The sequence below is a fragment of the Copadichromis virginalis genome, linkage group LG18 (genome assembly GCF_057382275.1).
Source record: "Copadichromis virginalis isolate Kocher_CV1m ecotype Utaka linkage group LG18, C_Virginalis_male_GT1.1, whole genome shotgun sequence".
In the NCBI taxonomy this organism is placed as follows: Eukaryota; Metazoa; Chordata; class Actinopteri; order Cichliformes; family Cichlidae; genus Copadichromis; species Copadichromis virginalis.
Window position 1 is genome coordinate 24,050,958 of NC_140635.1, and position 15,537 is coordinate 24,066,494.

General features: G+C 41.3%; 2 protein-coding genes across 2 annotated transcripts in view; one reads left to right on the plus strand and one right to left on the minus strand.

Moving 5' to 3' along the window:
• dnah9l (dynein, axonemal, heavy polypeptide 9 like) overlaps positions 1 to 943 on the plus strand; it is a 30,652-nt gene extending 29,709 nt beyond the window's left edge. Inside the window, exon 67 of the mRNA XM_085438476.1 lies at positions 240 to 943. Coding sequence (XP_085294602.1) covers positions 240 to 487 — 248 coding nt within the window. The 3' untranslated portion in view covers positions 488 to 943. The remainder of the gene's footprint in view (positions 1 to 239) is intronic.
• On the minus strand, positions 583 to 14,868 carry LOC146687908 (uncharacterized). Its single transcript, XM_085438482.1, has 11 exons — positions 14,333 to 14,868; positions 13,033 to 13,120; positions 10,884 to 10,985; positions 10,420 to 10,485; positions 10,250 to 10,278; positions 10,013 to 10,150; positions 7,717 to 7,803; positions 5,325 to 5,399; positions 5,102 to 5,208; positions 2,195 to 2,375; positions 583 to 2,100 (listed from the first exon to the last, which is right to left on the minus strand). The coding sequence occupies exons 1-11, from the start codon at positions 14,489 to 14,491 to the stop codon at positions 1,126 to 1,128; spliced, it is 2,007 nt and encodes a 668-aa protein (XP_085294608.1). The 5' UTR covers positions 14,492 to 14,868; the 3' UTR covers positions 583 to 1,125.
• Positions 14,869 to 15,537: the final 669 nt, after the last annotated feature.

Consider the following 15,537-nt stretch of genomic DNA (forward strand, 5'->3'; position numbering starts at 1 on the left):
GGACTCTATAAAGCAATTTTGTGCTTATAACTTCTAGATAGAATAAGCATATAATGATTAATTGACACATTTAAGTGAAAACTTCACTGCAACATCATGATACTCTGCAAAAAACAGACTTACTTCTCAGGATGAGCAGCAGATATGGCCTTGAACAGCAGCTAGGAGAGTTAATGGGGCATAAAAATCCCCAAAAGTGCTTTAAGTCTTCTCTCTTCTTCACCTACGCCCGACTACAGGTGCAAGATGGGACACTCAGACCGGAGTGATAACTGAGGCTCGTTTAAAGGAACTGACCCCAACCATGCCTGTTATCTCAGTTCGAGCTGTACCCAGTGACCGTCAGGAAACCAGGAATATCTACGAGTGTCCCCTCTACAAGACCAAGATCAGAGGACCCACGTATGTTTGGACTTTCAGTCTAAAAACCAGGGAGCGACCTGCCAAATGGGTCCTGGCCGGAGTGGCTCTTCTACTCAGTGTGTGAAAAGTGTAAGAGTTCTCAGTGAAGATGCAGTGTGTCCTCAGTGCTCCTGATGTCCCTTTTGAACTTATTAGTAGCGCAAAGTGACTGGAATATAATAAGATTTCTTTTCTTTTTATTGAAAAATGATAAAATGTACAGAGAAAAATGCCAATACTTCACACACTAGATCACAGTTAGAACTGAAAGTCAAAGCATGTTTGGAACAAATCAAATCTATAAACTACAAGATATAAGCAGGAGAAGAAAAAAAAAAGAAAACAAAGACAGTGCTGCCTCGTTAGAGCGGCGTTCAAGTGTCTTATTTTGTTACACTTGTACCTCTTACAGTATGTTATGCATCAGTTTTAATAGCACATTAAATTACACAGGTGAAGCCAATCTGACAACATGACAGTACAACCTCAAACTGCCTTTTCCTTCCTTCCCTCTTCACAGTACACATGGGTGTAGTATTCGTCCATTTAATTAAAAAACAAATTAACAAAAAATGTGTGTATACCAGCTCTTTTTTTTAACAGGAGATCGCACATACTGTAGCTCAGATACTGCATGTGCTTACAAGTCAAAATCTTTCTAGTTTGGCCTCGGTGTGTATTTCTGTGTGTGTATTTCTGTGCATGTTTCTGCTAAGGTGTCATCTAATCACTGTCAGACCAGTCGAGCTCCATCATGTCCATGGCTGCTGTTGCCATGTTGATCTTGGTTCCGTGCCGCATGCTGCAGCTCTTAACAGAGTTCTGATTAGACGATGCCCGCATGCTCACCTGCACCCCAGAGTGACCGACGACACCCACTTCACCCCTGATCTTTTGGCTGATGGCCTCGCTGACGTCTCCTCTAACATCCTGGACTACAACTCCCATGTCACTCCTGCGACCCCTGACCCCCAGCTCACTTCTGACGCCGTGACCAATGACTTTCATCACTCCCAGGTCGCCCATGTTCATGTCCATGTCACCCAGTCTCTCCATCTCCCCCATCTCATCCATATCTAAAGACAGCATGTCCCCAAAGCCCCCCATGCTCCCATGGAGACCTTTGAACATCGTTGGGAGCCTCCCTCCTTCGAGACCACCCTCCATCCCTCTCTCTTCCAGCGTGTCGCCGAGTTTTTCTATCTCCCATCCTCCCTCTCTATCCCTCTCTCCTTCCGCCTCCCCAAATCCCCCCGAGTACCCTCGGACAATAGTAGTCACCCTGCTTCTTTGCATTCCTCCTCTCTCCCTGTCCCCTTCCTCCCATGTCCTCTCCTCCCTTTCCACTACGCCACCGGGGAAACTCCTGAGTGTCACCTGCACCCTTCCTCCCTCCAGACTCCCACTGTCATCTCTGTCTCTCTGTCCCCAGCTTTTCTCCTCTAGGGTACCCTCCTCTTCCTCGTCCTCCTCCCCTAACCTCCCCTGCAACCCTCGGAACATGGCGTGCAGCCTCGTGCTGTCGAGCGAGCCCATCCCTCTCTCCAGCACCACACTGCTCCCCCTCTCTGTGTCTCCGTTGCTTAGTGTGCGAAGGAGAGAGCTGACACCAGCACTGCTGACCCCAGCGCTATTGGAGTCCTGAGAGTGTGAGCGGAAGAACGAGCCCGAGGAGCTGATGGACATCGGTGTGAAGAACTGGTAGAGACAAGGGCAAGATTAAGAAAAAGGTATCAGTTAATTTTGTTTATGGCAGTTTGAGATAAATTATATACAGGCAAGTTTTGCGTACCGGTGAGATGTTTGAGCGCTCCATGAGTAGGGAGGTGGGGCTAGGAGTCATGTTGGACCTCTCCATTAGCCTCTCTTCCCACAGTCTGAGCCTCCTCTCTCTCTCCTCTAGCTCCTTCTCCTTGGAGTAAAGTTCCCTCTCTAGCTTCCGGAGGCGCTCTAATGTTGACTCAATTTCACACCTAAAGTATTTGTACACATGAAAACATTAGTGGTCAGTGATTAACTCCAGGTTTTAAAGGAGAAATGACTATATTCAGAATGAGAATATAATAATTAATATGTAGTCTGCTAAAAACAGCTACCAGTGCATCTAAAAAAACTGTATATAATGAAAAGGTTTTATTTTTAATTTATGTCATATATCATATATTCAATACACATAATGTGAATTATTTGAAATCTTTTTGTTTTAACATTGATGCTAATGACCAGGGGTCCCCAATTGCAGTCCACGAGGGCCGGTGTCCCTGTAGGTTTTAGATCTCACCCTGGGTCAACACACCTGAATCACATGATTAGTTCATTACCAGGCCTCTGTTGAACTTCAAGACACGTTGAGAAGGTAATTTATCCATTTACATCAGCTGTGGTGGATCAAGGACATATCTAAAACCTGCAGGGACACCGGCCCTCGTGGACTGGGATTGGGGACCCCTGCTAATGACTTACAGGTCATGAAAATCAGAAATCCAGTACCCCAGATTATTTGAAAGCTTTCATTTTAAGTAAATTGCTATGCCAACTCTCGATCTAGTTCAGTACACACAACTACAATCATGGAGATGACTGCTGACTTGGCAGTCATTTCTATGATGGTCACTGACACTTTCCACAAAGAGGGTAAGAAGGCGTTTGATGAAAAGCCTGGCCTTTCAGAGTGTTGTATCAAAGCTTATTAATGGGATTAACTGAAAGGGAACACTGTAGTAGGAAAAGGTGCACATGCAACACGAATGATCGCACCCTTTAAAAAATTGTCAAAAACTTAAGAAAGATTCAGAGTGGACTGATCCTGGTTTCTGTGCATCCAAAGCCACCACAGAGGTCTCCAGGAAAGGAGAGACAACACCAAAATAGTCTTAACTGGGCTAAGAACAAAAAGAACTCAGTGAAAGTCCTCTTTTCAGATGAAACTCAATTTTGCATTTTAGTTGGACATCATGTTCCTAGAGTCTGTCAGAAGAGTGGAGAGGAGCCAAGAATCCAAGGTGTTTGAGGTAGTCTGTGACGATTTGGGGCGCCATGTCATCTGCTGGTGTCGGTGACATTGTTTGGTCCACCATGTTAATCCAAAGTCAACATGAGACAATCAGAAAGAGATTTTAGAGCACTTCATGCGTCCACCTGCTGACAAACTTTATGGAGAGAGCGGTTCGTTTCCAGAAGGACCTCTAGCAGCACCCAGCCATAGTGCCAAAACTACGACTGAATGGTATGCTGACCGTGTTATTACAGTGTTATTATTACTGTTATTGTTTGTAACCGGCCAACTTGTCTGGCCTGAACCTCATCAAGCACCTGGAATATTGAAAAAAGGAAGTCAAGAAACACCAGACCCAAAAATACAAACAGCAACCTGGGCCTCAATAACACCACAGCAGAGCCAACACTTGATTGAATCCATGCTAAGACACTGATGCAAAATATTGAGGGCCTAAATAAGCATATTATTCAAAAGCTGGTCATTTCTGTATCGTAAACGTCATTATAATTAATATTTTAATGATTTAAGATACTGGATTTGTGATTTTCATAAGCTGCAAGACATTTTTCACTTTATGTATATTGAATATGCAAAATGTGAAAGTTTACATTTTTTGAATTTTGCAGTGACCTCTGAGGCATACTCACTGGAAACTACAATTCATTTTCATTTCTTTCATGAATTTTATTTCACATTCACTTGATACTTTCATTTTTTATAACATTAAAATATTTTATGTTCATGAGGAAGTAGTTTGCAGTTGTGAGTAGTTAACTTTTTACAGCAGAACACAACATTGTTTTATAGTCGTCTTTTGATGCAGTACTCTCCTTTGCCACAAGAGGTCACTATTGGATTGGCTGTCGATGAGCCTGCATTCACAAACACAATCATCTCTCACGGCAACTAAATATAGACATGTGCAGAGTCATACCTCCTCCTGTATTCCTTCCATACTTCCCCTTTCATTCATCCCACCCCTTCACCTCTCCTCCCAGCTTGTCCAAGTTTTTCCACCCATACCTAAAACTTCACTCAGAATTGATTGCCTTCCTGTACTCATGTTAAATATGCACAGAATTTTGCACCTTCTCTCCTCCTGCTGTTCCATTGGCCACCTCTCTCTCCCTTTTTCCCTGCACCCCCCAACCTCCCCTCATCTGTCCACTCTTGTTTTTCTCTATCCTTGCTGTTTGTGTCTCGCTCAGTGTTTTAGATTTCACACTCACACAATACATTTCTGTTCCTCCCTGAACCTCTCCTCCTCCTCCTCTTCAACTCTTCAGTTTGATTTCTCCTCAACCACCCCACACCACCTCCAACCCCACCCCTTGTCTCTTTCTCCCCATGTCGGAGTGAGGGCAGAGTGGAGGAGTAGAGGAATCTCTTCCATGGCTACTTTCCAGTGAGCTTAATATAGACTGAAGTAGAGTACAGGGTCACACATTCAGCTTCTCCCTTGAGCTTCAGTGTCCACAGAGTTGTGTATGTATACATGTATGTGAGCGAGGGTACATGCTGATGCGTGTGTGGATTTGTGATCTACCGTGTGCACACGCATTCAAGAGGGTGGATTTGTCAGCCTCATAAGAGAACAACACTTTATAGCATGCACTTAAAAACGTCAGGAGATCCCTCTGACACAGTGCAGTTACACTCTTATTTTGGATGTCTACAAGACTGTGTTTTTTGTGTGTGTACCTCCACTGGTCCTTGTTGTGTAGGAAGGAGTTACACTGGTCCGGTAGCCTGCTATCGTTAGCCATGGTCTCCAGGGTTGCCAGCACCTGCTTAAACTGTGGACGCTCCTGTAAATACATTTGTACACACAGGATATGATCGTGTATCTTTGAAAGCATTCGGTGCGCTATATGAAACTTTTTTCCGCACATTAATCACTGTGTCCTGAGTCAGTTTAGCTTACCTTTGGGTCTGCTTGCCAACATTTTCTCATCAGCTCTGCAAAACTTGCTGGACAGCTGGTGGGAATGGTCAGCCTCTGGATAGCCAAACACAATAACACAGACACATATAAAAATAATTACTATACAAATGAAACCACCCCGTTTTTTTTTTTTTCTTAACTCACCAGAGTGTTTTCATTTAGTCAACCATCCATTCATGCAAATAGCTATCTGGTGATCAGGTCAAAGTGACCGCAAAACACACACTTTTGGCCCAAACTCAAGATTTTTTACACTAATTAACATGAAACTTTACACAGTTGTATAATAGAGGAAAATAATGAAGTGATCACATTTTTTATCATAATGTTGTGCAAAAACACTTTTTGGATATAAACTGCACCTTGAATTTTTAAAAACTAGGCAAACAAAATTGAATAAGTTTCCTGCGCAGCCAACCCGTTTGACTACTTCAGCGTCAACAACTTCAGAATGAGAGTCTGCAGTCTTATATTTGGCTCTGTGAGCATGTACAAAAGGATGGAGCTTTGCAATTTGATGCCTTCCCCATAATGACAATGCATGGTAATAACAGCATGTTAGGATGCTTCCATTTGCTAAGTAGAAATGCACAGCATTTAACCAAAAGCTGATCTGATCTGAGGTGATATCAGAATTGGCATTACATTTCATTCTAAATCAAGTCAGAAAAATAGCTTTCAAACACCAGAGACTTTGCAGATCTTGTCTCGGTTCCAAATTCTTTTTACTCCAACACTCTGCGAAAACTTTACTGTATTATTCCTCTTTAAAGACCTCCACCTGCTCCTTTGACATAGTAAAGTAAACTCTGGGGACCATTAGCCCTCACCTTTAACCAGCATTGTTCACCCTTCCTTCAAATGTGCAATAGTCCTGCCTCTTCTGAAAACCAGAAAACGGCATTTTAGAAAAATCTAACTAGGTAACAGACTAAAGTGTAACCTTTTCCACTTTAGCTCTCTTTATACATTTGTCCAGCTCTTCATCATCCTCAACCTCTTATATACTTTTACTGCTCCAGTGTTCTGCAGTTTCCTGTTGAGTAGCATTATTCAGAAAACGCAGAAAATGTTTCCTTTAACTTTTATGTGGATGACACAGATTTGGAGTAACTTTAACAAACTTGGCTCTGGTGGCTATAGAATTAAATTTAGAATCCTGTCATTTGGCTACTATGTGTTAAAATGTGTCGCTCGTTTCTCCATATTATACGCTGAGAGATTAGAAATCGTTTAAATAAAGAATATACCAAGATCCAGGACTAAGTGCTCGGGGGAAGAGACTGTGCCAAAACCTTCACCCTTATACTGAAATTTTTAACACAGCTGAAATGAGTAATGAGTGAACAGAGATGTCTTAACTTTAGCAGAAATCTGTGTGTATTATGTTGAAAAAGCTAAAAAGCTGACCAAGGAAAAACATGTTCATGTCCTTTGAAATTAGGACTAATCTCAGAAGAAACTAGTTTATAGGTTCACAATATTAGGTTTATAATTCCAAGTTTCAGCAAATTACAATCCATCACAGTGTTTATGAGCTAAATGGTGGGGAGGGGGGTTCATGTATATCTTTCTTTTGTACTGTGTAAACTGCAGTTACAAAACCAATCCCTTTGAACATCATAGGCCCAGACATCTCCATAGTACAATGCGGTAAATGGAAACGGTTTCCCTGGGGATTAATCCTAAAATATCACCAACTCAGAGTGGAGAGAGGGCGAACTGAAGGGTCAGGAAGAGAGGTGTAGCAATGGAAAGGGAAAATCAGACGGAGACTGGGAAAGAGGAAGAGAGAGAGAGTTATTTAGGGAGAGTATTTGGAGATGAGCCAGCAGCTCCGAAGGAATCATGTTCTCTGTGTTGTTTTGTTGTGTGTGTGTGTGTGTGTGTGTGTGTGTGTGTGTGTGTGTGTGTGTGTGTGTGTGTGTGTGTGTGTGTGTGTGTGCGTGCGTGCGTGCGTGCGTGCGTGGGGGTGTGTGTTTCTCTTACAGGGGCTTCGGTCACTTTAGTAACTGAAACACAGATGCAGCATAACCATCATCCCCTACCACTCATAAACCCAAAGAATCGACCCTCCCACCGCTGCAATCTTCTCTTCTTTCCCCCCCTCTCTCTCTTTTACTCTGTCTGCCTCTCTCACTCGTAAAGGCTTTAACCAGGGGGAGTCTGGCCAAGCTCCACTGCTGTGTATCCAGGCCTTACAAGAGCAGAGAACTGACATCAGGCCTAAAAATACTCTGCCTTAGCCTCACCAGCTCACAGTGGAAACCATGAGAGCATCACATTGTGCCTCCAGTTGCTTCAAACTCTGGTGGGTCTAAATGCTTTCAGTATGTTCAAAAAAGTGCACATGTATGTACGTGTAGGTTACCTCTTGCTTTTCCACCACCAGCCATGCGACCTGCAGCCCTTCGAAACCTTTGAATGGAACCTCCCGAGTCAGCATCTCCCATAGCACCTGGCCACAGAACAGACGGTGTTGGTTCGCTTAATGCAGTGAAACAGCGTACAGTTACTAGTGACAACTACATGGCCTCAGTACTGTTGATACGTGAGGTGAGAAACTATTGGAATGAGTATAAAAACTGTTAGCGTTCAGGCCAGTATGCTCTACTTAAGTTTTACAGTTTTTCTGCATTATTTTAATCTGACCTTTGCATTTGCCAGAAATTTTTATGTTATCACCGGATTACTTGCAACTTTATCATGTTACCATTTACCCAAACTTCTTAGCTACTCCATTTAGCCGTGACTCATTGTTTAAGAGGAGATCCCAATCTTTTATCCATACTACTAGCTACAGCTGCAAATGGTATAACTTAATAACCATGCTTTAAGTTAGTACTGTGCAAAAGTCTCGAAAGTCCATAAAGTCAGGCTTTCATGTAATTTTGGAGCAGTAGTTTTTCAGGCTGTCTAAAGAGCTTTTCTTTGGCTACTTTTCCCTTTTCATTAATTTTCAGTCCATTCCTTGTACCTGATCGTTCTCAGATACATTTTTTTTTTGGTTGGTTGGTTAAGCCTCTTAATGCTGACCTATGAATCATTCGTAAAAAAGGTATCAAACTCAAGGGATGAACCAGTACACATAACAACAGGGCAAAGAACCAATTTTAAATAGTATCTTCAGCGTCTTTGTTACTAGCGCCCTGTCACAAAAAAACACATAACTAAAGAAATTAGAAGAAATTGAGTCTATGAAAAATAGCAAAGAAAATACAGTTTGACAGACATGAAATGTTTGACTCCCAGAGAGCTATTAGCCAAAAACTTGCCACGTCTCGGTATAGTGTACATGTATCCTTTAAAAAAAACAAAAAAACATGTTGCAATACTGGACAAGTGGTGGACAAAGGAAGTAGTAGGCCTAAAAACTATCTACAGCAGATGAACAGTAACTAAAAGTCATGTCCTTAAAAAAAAAAAAAGTTAAATCCAGCAAAGCCCTAAAACAGGATTTGAGAGGTATATCTGGCCCCTTCAATTGATCCATCTGCTGTTCCTCCTCAGAATTGGACTCCGTGGAAGAGTGGCTGTCAAAAAGACATTGTAAAGGAAAGGAAGCAGTGAAAAAAGGCCAAGGTATGCCAAATTACACAAGAACTGGGATAAAAAACATGGGAATTGGGTCTTATGGACTGATTAATCCACATTTGATATTTTGGGTTCCAACTGTATGTAGAGATTCGGTCAGCATAGAGGTACAACAGTGAGCATAAACATGTTTAACACACAGTGAAGTCTCTGTCATGGTTTGGGCATTTTAGCCAGTGGGATCTTGTAAAAACTGATGGAATTATAACTGCAGAAAAGCACAGTCAGATTTTCACCCACCACACAATACCATCTGGAAAGTGTCTGCTTAGCAACGGTTTCATTTTTCAGTATGACAATGATCCCAAATATACTGCCAATGCAATAAAAGCATACCTGGTGGATAGAAAAACAGAGTGAAACACTATCAGTCATGGTTTGTCCTCCCAAGAGCCCGGACCTCAACATTATTCAAGCTTTGTGGGATCATGTTGACAGGGAACAGAACAAAAGGCAGAAACAACCAAAGAAGAGCTTTGAATGTCCTTGAAGAAGCCTGGAGAACTATTCCTGAAGACTACTTAAAGAAATGACAAAAGAGCTGCCTAACAGAGTTCAGGCTGTGTTGAAGAATAAATGTGGCCATACCAAACATTGACTTTCAAGCTCATCATAACTCAGTTTCTGCCGGTACATACTCTATCAATAAATCACTGCACCCATTTCTCATTTTCCAAGAAAAAACAAAGAAAGAAAGAAATGAACTGGTTTGAGGCTTTTGCACAGTACTGCATTTCAGTTATTTATTCTCTTATTTATACTTATTTAACCACTTATCTAGTTTAATCATTTATGAGTCCCTCTCGGTGGTTTATTACTATCAATTAACTATTAACTTTACTGCTTAAACCTGCTCTGGTCTGCACATTTCTTTAATTAAATTGTAATTTCTGTTTCTTAGGATTAGTAGCACTCATCCGTCAATATGCCCCGTGACTACCGCAAAAGTACCCCCTGGGGTACTTCTACTCCTACTTGTAATTCACTAAATTACAGCACTAGCACTGACTGCTACTTCTTAGACTTATTCCTGATCTTAAAATACTGATATTCCTACAGTACTGCCAACTCACCACACCATAGGAGTAGGTGTCACAGGTCTCAGAGACAGGCAGGCTCTGAATGACCTCTGGAGCCATCCAGGGAAAAGTGCCCACTACTGTCATATGGGTGGTATGGGAAAGAAACTTAGACGCTCCAAAGTCACAAATCTGAAATATCAAAGGAAAAACGCTATTAAAAAGATGCGCAAAAATGCACAAGATGTATGTCTTTTTTGTTTTGTTTATAAATACATTATAGGTACAAACCTTAAGCACTTTATCTGCTGTCATTACCACTGAAAAACAGACCACATTATACAGTCCAGTTAATGGTGCACAACACTGAAAATACCTGACATTCAGGACTCGTGATTGGGCACATCTACCAAAAGCAAGTTAGAAAAACTAATCAGAATGGGGTTTAAATTATGTGTTACCATTTCGGGACTTGAGGTCTCTGTGAATCACTTTGACTGGAGCTTCTGCATGCAGGTAATGCATCCCTATGAGGAAACCAATCATTAATAACGTTGTATCAAAAACAAACAACCAACTACAGCACTTTGATTGGTTTTTGTGGAATTATCTAACAATACTCAATGTTTGGCTTTCAATTCCATTTGTTTTTGATCAGTTTCAGTTAATGCAGAAATCTATTAAATGAACTGACGTTAAAACGTTAAGTGAGACAAGAACTTCAGCAAAAAATCAGCTAAAATAAGGGCAAAATACTAAAATGGTTTATAAAATTAAATAAAAATTAATGTTTAAAGTTTTTTTCTCTAAAAATGTGTGACAGACTTTATTACATCATTGGGTGTGTTAGAGACTGTAGATTCTCTCTTATATAACCTGTTATATCCATATCCAGTTTTTAATCATCTTTATTTTTCCTTATTACCCTTGGCTATCTGGATGGCCCATGTCATGATCTGGTTCATGTCCATCTCTTCACTCTGCTCACTGGCGAGGTACTCATACAGAGACCCTGCGCTAGCATATTCTGCAAGTACAGCACAGACAGACACAAACAATTTTCATTATGACAAACAAGAAAAATCATGCGCACCAATGCATCGTGTAAAATGAGTCAACAAGTATACTGATTAACAGGAAAAATTATATAAAAAAGGACCGTTTTTATATTAGTCTGTCACTCTGAGTTTGACCTTTGACCTGAAAAACAATTATATAACACACATGTATACTTTTTTTTTTTTTCATAAAGCAATAAAAAATCCTATTTTATTATTGGATGAATTAGTTTCTCTTTTTGTCACCCTAATAAAGCCAAACATTCAATCTAATAGTTACATTGCCAGTACCACGTTGGATCTCAGAGCTGCCTTGCATAAAACATATAAAAATTCCTTAGAGATTCTGGGCCATATTGACATGATGGCTTCATGCAGCTGCTAAGGATTAGCCGCAGAGTTATTCTGTGTTAAATCTATGCCGTAAGTACTTTGTAATTACAAATCCCTCTGAAACCCAACAATGTAACCTATGCTGTAAACTGATGTGCGCCTCTGTAGAAGTGTAGCTACACATCACATCGAGAGCCCGCAACCTTCCGCCTCTTAAGTCAGAAGTCATTAACTATTTCCAGATCCAAACACTTCTTCACTTCCCAAACTCAAACAAACACCGTGGTATCACTGAGAGTTCAAAATGACCCAGATTATCTCATCTTCAATAAAATGAAACTTCAGATCAAACACAACACAAAAGCATGAATGTTGGTAACGGCAACATTTATTTATCTTCGTTATATTTGTAGACTGGACAAAGATTCACCACAGAAATATAAATCCAGTTCATCCTATAACCGTGTGCCTCATTCACAGTGTGTCGTGGAGTTTAACTCAGAAATGGCTGCCTGGACCTTCCTCGTTCAAATGTCTAATATAATAATATTAATATATAAATGTATTTAAAAATTAATTAATACCTAAATACCTACCACACACTATGCTTGGCTTATATATTTACTGAGGTCTTTATTTGTTAAATAATCAATTATTTCCTTATTTTTGTTAAAGTATCTTGAAAAGAGCCACAAGAGTTATTAGTAAGAAAGATTATAGCTCTGCACCAGTGTAAAACAGAGCCTCCATTAATCTCATCAGCAACAACCACTATTTTAAATAATAAAGTCTACAGTAGTGTATATTACAGCATCTTCAAAACCATCCACTGCTATTTAAACAAGTGAAACAAACTTGGTACTTGAAGTTTTACGTTACAATGTGTGAGAGCTACAGCCCACTGTTAAGCAGTGCACAAATCATACACAGTGAGAAGCTGCCTCAAATCATCGGAAACACCTTCAACCTTCACATCCTGCCCTGACTTTTAAATCCAAAATATGTGAGAATTTTTCCATTTTGCTACTTAATGTCAGATCAAAGACAGAAAGTAGAGCACAAGCCTTTGTAGCCTTGTGAAAATAGAAATGAATGCCTGAATGTTTTCATCTGCACACAGAGACCAAAATGTGCTGATACCTGCTTTACTTTTGATATATCAGTAAGCATTAGGCATCAAGAAACATTGCTGGTGGTGTTTCAGTGCTTTATCTATACCATATAAACCCAGCCGGGATTACAACCACATCCAAACATGCTGGTCTCAGTTACAAATGTCCTGCCAGGAATCACCGCAAGAACCAGTGTTCAAAGTATGTTCTGATATTTCACCATACACACATAAACACTTGCCGGCCATCAGAGCATGTGTTAACGCGCGTGTAACTTTCTCCGCCTCGGATCAAATACGCACCAATTAAACCAATATACACACACACGCATACACGTGCAGGTTTAGATGGCACCACAGTGTGCCCTGACTGTATTCTGTAGCTTTTACGACTTACCTCAGACCTTGACCTGATAATGACTTCATACTTATATTACACCTGAACCCCAAGGATAGTCACACACATTTCATTTTGTGCATCTCGTCTAAATTTAAGCATTAAACTACACTGACAAAAACATCTGAAAGTGTATATTTCAAAAACACACTCATACACACACTCCGAGTCTGACCTGTGACAATGCCATAGTTGGGAGATTCCAGCACGGCTCCATAAAACTGAATGATGTTCTTATGACTCAGTACACTGAGAATCTCAGCCTGGATGAGGGGTCAAGAAAAAGAGAAGCAGAGAAGTATGATCACCTTCATTAACTTAAGTTTTACAGTAGAGGACTCTTTTAATCTTTTAATAACTCTTTTAATAATCATTAATCACAGAATGTTAGGCTAACTTAAATGTTAAAACCAATTTTAAAGTTAATCCTGATTGCGTCTCCGGGATTCCTGAGCTTATTCCATTCCACAAGTTATCCAAACAAAAACTCTCCACCCTGCAGCAGTAAACAGGCCATAAATCTGAAATAACATCTCAATCATCATCTTTGCATGTGTGGAATATGTAACTTTTGCCAAGCAACATAATAAACTAACAGTGAAATGGATTTACACATAAACTCCAATCGAGCATTGAGCAAAATATTTTCTCTCTAAATATTTTTTTTTCCAAAGAGAAATTCATCATTCTGGGTTTACTCTCATCTATTGTTGTAAGGCTATCAGTTTGTGCAGGAAAACGATGCATGAAGGCTCCACATGAAGCTGCACTTCTCACATTATCCATCAACTTGTATTTACACATGAACTATGCAGACAGCTTTATGCACGCATGCCCACCCTCTGTGTATTTTTGTGTGTCAGAGAAGTCGCTCAACCGACAAAATTTCTTCCCTGTGTAATCTTATGAAGTTGGCCCACTTGTGACACCACCTTTTATTTCTCTATAATGCATGTGTGCACTTGCTTTTGTATTATATAAAATCTGACACTGTGAATGAATACACCCACAGGCCCCAACTTCAGCTTCCTGACACAGACCCATTAGCCTTTACCAGCACGGGATCATTAACATGGAAGGAAATCATGCAGCCCGCCTCATACTCGTGGAGACTCACACCCAGGCCTGAACTGAAGTGAATTAAGCCTCGAGGTACTACTCACCTCACCCTAACATACAATGGGAGGAACAGGGGAGTCCAGGCATAAATAAAACTGCTATATCTACAAAGAGTGGGAGGAGGAGGAGGGGGCATGAGAAGCGGTATGTTTAAGATAAACACATGTACAATGGCAGACAACAAGGGAGGGGGAGGTGGGGGAATGAGGGGGCTTTGGATCCAAATCTGGGTATTGAGTGGAAAGTAACCGTTTTTGAAGTTTTGAGCAGTAACGTCCCACGAAGGAGAGGAAATACCTAATGACTACTGTACATTATGTGTGATTGGTCTACGTCTGTGCGTGTCTCCACTTTACCTCTTTGTCGATCTTCAGAAGCTTCTTCACAGCCACTTCCTTGTCCTGGGATATCCAGAGAGCTCTGTAGACGCTCCCAAAGCTGCCTCCACCACAGTTCTCGTAGAAGAGCAAGTCCTCATGCTTTATCTGCACAAACGACGAGCCAGGGGACGACATGGCATACTGACTGACTCCCGCGCACTCAAACACACACACACGCGCGCGCAGCAATAAAGTGTGACTGCCCAACTACCTAACCGCTATCCCGAAGGTATACAAGTCACGGATGAGCTGAGAGCAAGTGAAGGAGAACAACACAAAAGAGAAGGGAAGTAGTTTCCTCCACAGGGCCAGAGTGGATGTTGTCGGTCAGCAGAGCAGATTGTCAGGGAGAAGAAACCAGAAAGTGCTGGAAAGAGAGAGCGAGAGAGAGAGAAGTTTGCTCCCTGTGAGTGAGGAAAAGTCAACTGTCACTACCAGACAAGGTATTACATTGCCTGATAGTGGTGATCCAGTGTAACTACAACACAGAGCACACAAACACACACACACACACACACACACATACACAAGCTTGAAGATGAGGGAGAAGTGAGCGTTGACTGTGTGCAAGTTACGGTTTGCAGTCAGTGTGTGCCGTCTGTCTGCAGCAGACACACAGTTCAAATATGGTCATTGGCATCCCGGGCATTCCTTCTTCCTGGATAACTGTGGCTATATAAAGCGCTGAATGCACACACACATACAGCTCTGGCTTATAAGCGCGTCTGACATAGTGTAAATCATTTAGCAACAAGGTTGTTGCTGCCACATATGCACCTAAATCTATCCGCTCACACTCTCTGCAGTTAAAAACACACACTCACCAGAGAAGCCAGGCAAGGCCGGCGTGTTACTCAACCAGACAGGAATGACCCACTGACATCAACAAGCAGGATAGCTGTGCTGACATCACCGTGCAGGGACAGGTGAGATCAGCCATGGGAAGTTAGGGACACTTGTCACTTGTTGACTGTAATCGAGTACAAATGTGGACTTCGTGGTGATTCACTGAATAAATAAAACACGACAAACACTGCCAGCGGCTCTTAGAAGCCGTAGTGAATCATGACAACATGTAGTACAAATGCACTGTATAAAATAAACAACATCCCGAGAGACCGGCTGCTTAAAGAGATACAAATTTACAGCTAAAAATGAGTTTACAAATACAGATGGCGAAT